This window comes from Trichinella spiralis, assembly GCF_000181795.1.
Source record: "Trichinella spiralis strain ISS 195 chromosome Unknown Scfld4, whole genome shotgun sequence".
In the NCBI taxonomy this organism is placed as follows: domain Eukaryota; kingdom Metazoa; phylum Nematoda; class Enoplea; order Trichinellida; family Trichinellidae; genus Trichinella; species Trichinella spiralis.
In genome coordinates this window covers 7,795,114-7,800,492 of record NW_003526943.1, presented here as the reverse complement: position 1 = coordinate 7,800,492, position 5,379 = coordinate 7,795,114, and the positions used below count along the sequence as shown (strand labels likewise).

Below are 5,379 nucleotides of genomic sequence, written 5' to 3'. Positions count from 1 at the left end.
TGTTGAAATCTATCAATGTCATGAGTTATATAGACATCTGTGTGTCAATGTCAGAATATATTAATAATATGTGCGAAAAATAGATGAACGTTGCAGCAACTATTACATATTCTGGGTTTCAAATGTCAATAATGCTAACTCTGTCACTTATCTCGCAATTTCTTTTTAATGACACGCATGATGGGGAGCATACGCATTGCAAATGAACAGTGGGACCGAATGGGAACAAAGTTGAGCCCAAGTGGGACCATCCCTTAATTTTCATATATTTGTAACGGATAATTACATAGCTTTCAATTTCTACAAGCGCAGAGTTAGTTTGTACTTTCATTTCTTTTTTTCGCTATCGTGATCTCAGCGGTATTCATCACTTGCTGCAGGTAGCTAATCATCAGGTATTAGCCAACAAAATAAAAAACACTACTCATGCGGCAGGCAGGATAAGAAAAGAAGCAAACATGCTAAACAATTGCACACAAACGCTTTTAAAATCACCGTTCAATTTTTGTCATTTATGGCACGTGCAAGTTCTGTATCAAATTTTTCTAGTCAAGAGTTGGCACGATGCTAACGTAACTGCTCATTTAAATATAGACGTCAGGAGTGTAGTTACAGTTAAGAGAGATGAACAAGTTGCTAAATATATCACTTGATGTGGCATGACTGCTAAGAGATATGCAATTTGTGAAAGCACCATAACGGGAATCAGGTTTTTCTGCTCCGAACTTAAATTTAAATTTTAAAACGTACAACAATTATATGTAGATTCAGATTCATTGTTCATTACTTGCCTCTCTTGATCTGAAATAATACTGACGTCGTCAATAGCATCTGTTTAATTTAATTTTATTTTATTTTATACAATAAAATTTTGCTTAATGAGATAAAAGCGCTTATGAGTGGGAAGTTTCTTGGATAAAATTAAATATTAGCTTAGAATATTTTTCATTTTATATGAAAAGTTTTATTTCATTTTACTGCTAAACTCAATGTTAGGGATTAGGAAGTTTTACTGTAGAAAAGTGTAATACCTGCATATTTTTACTTTCTGTAAAAATTTAATTTAAACATATTTTGTATTTGTTTGTAATTTTTCTGTTAATTTTCAGTTGCACTGATTGACTTTTTTCGTAATAATGAAAAGCAGTCGAGAGCCATTGACCTTTGGTCAAGTGGTTATCGGACCACCTGGTTCAGGAAAAACTACTTATTGTAAGCAAATGCGGAATGTTTTACAGTCGTTGAGACGAAAAACAATTTTGGTGAACATGGATCCAGCGAATGAATTTCTTTCCAATGATTATGACATCGATATATGCAAACTGATGAATGTAAAGACAGTAATGGACGATATGCAAGTTGGGCCTAATGGTGGCATGGTTTTGTGCATGGAATATGTGGAGAAGAACTTGGAATGGTTAGTAGAAGAGATAAAGGGAAAACAACGAGAAGATAACACGTGTAGATATATTATTTTTGACTTTCCAGGCCAAGCAGAGTTGTACACGCACTGCACAATGGTCAGAGATATTATTCATTACTTTCAGAACCAACTTGACTTTCGTTTGGCTGTAGTGAATTTGATCGATTCCACAGCATGCTTGGACCCGTCGCAGTTTCTGGCTGCTCTGATGGTTTCGCTGAACATGATGGTTCGTCTGGAGGCACCCCATATCAATGTACTGTCGAAATTTGATCTGTTTGAAAGAAATGAGCATCAGTTGGATTTCAACACTGAATTTTACACTGAAGTTTTAGATTTGAAATATTTAACAGATCTTTTTCAGGTATGTATGCCAGTAAGGCTTTTATGTTTCACATTTAATTGATGAAATTCCATTTCACTACACAGAATTTAGCTCATGTAAACGTTACGAAACTTTGCTTGTTTGGCTTTTTCATATGAATATTTCAGTTCATTCTGATGAAGTTGACAATATTTCGTTTGTTTTATTTGATATTATTTTTCAAAGAAATTATTTTTACACTAGAATCGACGATTTGCCGCAAAATATAAAAAGCTCAGCGAAGCACTTTGTGAAATCATTGAAGATTTTGGATTAGTTTCTTTTTATCCTCTCAAAGTTGAAGTAAAGACTTCTCATTTTTATGCAGTATATTAGTGGAGAAAATGAATTTTTTAGGATTCGACTACAATGACGAGAGTTCTAGTCAAAGCTGATCGAGCGAATGGCTACATTTACAATGAACACGAATCTAAAGCATGTGATAATTTGTTGTAATTCTCTGATGGACGTTGTATAATGCTCAATCTGCTGAGTTGTTTTTTTCTCAGTTCTTTGATCTGCTCAGTTGGAAAGGCAATCCCGTGGTTCAATATTGCAATTTTAATAAACGTTTTGTGAATAATAAAATAAGAACATTATTATTGGGCAAAATATGATGTACTTGAGATGCAAGCGCACTTTAGCAGTGTGCTAAGAGAATAAGTGTAGAAGCTTAGTAAGAAATGAAGTTAATCGATATGTTCTGATGCTTTCACGCAGTTCGTCGTCGTTGAATGAATTCATCATTGGATTCTTCACTTGTTCCAACTACAAAAATGAACAAAAAAAAATATATATATATTTATTTATTTTTCTTCAATAGAAAAACAACTGCTAAACATACTACAGTACTGGAATGTGCTTCACGATGATATCGAACGCTGGTTTCTGAAACAGTAATAATAATTTAATTTTTTTCAGCTGGAAAAACATGATAGCAATTTTTATTTACATATTAATAAAAATTCAAAAAACGAACTGAAAAAAATACATACCACATAGTACTTCCATGAATTCTTGCTTCCACAAAATTTCAAAATAACCATCTCTAGGATCACTTGAACTCTGATTCACAAGTGACGCCTGTAAGGTTGGACTTTTCAAAGGTAAAAATTGACAAAACAAGAAAGCTGCATAGTGAAAATTCAACTGATTCAAGCAGGTGAGCATATTGTCGGCCACCTATATATATGTATATATATACAACAAGAAACATTTTCAACAGAATCGTCCTAATCAGCGTGTAGTGAAATTGACATAATAACAAGATGAAATTGATGTAATAACAAAAAAAAACAATCCGTATATACATATATATACTTACTCTGTCTAAAATAATTTCCATGTCGTCATTGGTAAAGTGATCAGTTTTCAAAACAATAGCTAATAGATAATACTTCATGGCATCACTGTATTCTTTCCTAGCTGAATTGCATCGAAAGAGAATAGATCATATACATATTTTTTATGATTTCATTTTTGATAATAAAACGAAACATCTCTTACTCAACCGATAATCAGCAAACATTAACAACGAATCGGTATTGTTCATCTGCTCACTTTCCATATTATTCCAAGCGGTTTCAATTGCCTCGATCAAAAAAGTCTCGTCAAATTTCGGCATTCTGCTACCAACAGTAAAAAAACGACATAATTTTTCACAAGAGAAGTTTCGATAAAAAGAACGAAACGGAACATTTGCATTACTTTTCCAAATCCGAAGGCCACATTTCGTTGTAAATTGTACATATTTCAAAGTCGGTCTGACTGATGTGGCTGTAAAGTTTGCAAAAAAACGACAACAACACATTCGTCACGGTCGGTTCCTGAATATGGAGTCAAAATAATTGGTTATTATTATTATTATTATTATCTTTTCCCCCATTTTTGGGCTCGCTCTTTGCTCTCTCACCGTAATAAGCTGCAAAATTTCGATCATCTCCAAACGACTTATCGCATAGGATGTTTTTTTGGACGAAGACGATTTGTCCGAATCAAAACTGCTCTCCTCTTTGGGTGTAGACGGTTCTCCCAATGCTGAAATCAATATGTCGAACACTTCCCCGGCAAAGTACATGATACTACAACCGTTCTGGTTGATCTCATAGCACAAAGCGGCTAATACTTTGGCCAACTGAAATTAGATGAAAAAAAATTCAAGAAGAAAAATCATTATAAACTGTGAAAATGATTACCGAAAATTGGCCCGTGTCGACAGTCATACCAAGCACAAATTCCCAATCTCGATTATTTAACAAAAAACAAATTACCAAAATTTTCAAATCCTTTGCTTGATCTATTTAATCAAAAAAAAAAGAAATCAACTGAGATGAACTTGGTGAATGGAATAACTTGGTCATTGTATTTTATTGAAGAATCATCACTTGTTGCTAAACAGTGATGAAGAAGAAGAAGAAGAAAAAGTGTGTACCTGGAAGACATTTTGAATCGGCAATGTATGATTTGACTTTAACAGACAAATTATTCGTAACCGTTTCGAAGTGTTGTTCTTCTTTGTCGAAATGCATTCTGTTCAACCGATGCCAGCAGATCAATTCTTGACGCAACATCTCGTAAGAAATATCCAGCGAATATTTCGGATGTTCACCAATGACCGTATGGGCAATTGCGTCAATCCAAACTTGACATTCGTCGATGTCCTTGGATAATACGAGAACAATAATCAAATTATTAATAATTTTTTTCAATTTTGAACAACAAAACCAACACCATACACACCCCGGAATATACAAGATGATGCAGTCTGTCAGCAGCGTAATAAATAAAGCAACTGTCCAATTCATCTTTCATTTCGTCGGCAAGCTTTTCAAAAAATGGACTTACACTGCTCTTAAATAACAAAAAATAATATGGAAAATGAACAACAACAATAGCAACGAGTCTTTACCAGGATTTCAGCAGGAACCATGGGAAATTGGTCGTCAATTTGCATCGTGTCACCATCACCATCATCACCATCACCACTATCATCATCATCATCATCATTATTATCATCATCATCATCATCATCCCCATTCTCAATCTCATCATCATCATCATCATCCTCATTGGTTGTTGTATCCTGCTTTACGCAGTTAGCGCTTTCTTGCAGATCGCTTTCAAAATTCAATTCCTTTTCCAATGCATCTTTGGCAAGTTTCATTTTAGCTATTCTGGATTTCATTTCGGTCGGACTGTCCGATTCGACCACTTGGACGAAATAATCTGCCAACAGTGAACTATCATCTTCATCATTTCCAACATATTTATTAACATTTTTTTCTTGTTCTGACTTCCCTGCCACTGGTGAATCTGAAAATAATCTTTTTATTAAAAATTAAAAACAAAACAATTTATCCAAAGGAGAAATAATGATAACAATGGAATAAAGCAGACAGGCTAACCAATCGTTTCTTCTGCAGAATCTTTAAACAATTTTTCAAAATTTACTTTCGCGCCTTCGGTTTCATCATTATCATTATGATTATCATCAACGTCGTCATCATCACTATCATCATCATTAGCATCATCATCATCATCCTCATCCTCATCCTCATCATCAGAACATCATCATCGAATCCACCACAGGTCG

The 5,379-nt window shown here is 34.1% G+C and overlaps 2 protein-coding genes across 2 annotated transcripts; one reads left to right on the top strand and one right to left on the bottom strand.

The window, feature by feature from the left end:
* Positions 1 to 1,136: 1,136 nt before the first annotated feature.
* Positions 1,137 to 2,243, top strand: Tsp_01904 (ATP-binding domain 1 family member B). The gene is made up of 5 exons (XM_003377669.1): positions 1,137 to 1,520; positions 1,548 to 1,751; positions 1,788 to 1,799; positions 1,992 to 2,063; positions 2,145 to 2,243. Exons 1-5 carry the CDS (start codon positions 1,137 to 1,139, stop codon positions 2,241 to 2,243), a joined length of 771 nt encoding a protein of 256 aa, XP_003377717.1.
* Positions 2,244 to 2,438: 195 nt separating this feature from the next.
* On the bottom strand, positions 2,439 to 4,591 carry Tsp_01905 (putative integrator complex subunit 8). Its single transcript, XM_003377668.1, has 5 exons — positions 4,219 to 4,591; positions 3,294 to 3,563; positions 3,112 to 3,212; positions 2,793 to 2,969; positions 2,439 to 2,555 (listed from the first exon to the last, which is right to left on the bottom strand). The coding sequence occupies exons 1-5, from the start codon at positions 4,589 to 4,591 to the stop codon at positions 2,439 to 2,441; spliced, it is 1,038 nt and encodes a 345-aa protein (XP_003377716.1).
* Between the last annotated feature and the right edge of the window lie 788 nt (positions 4,592 to 5,379).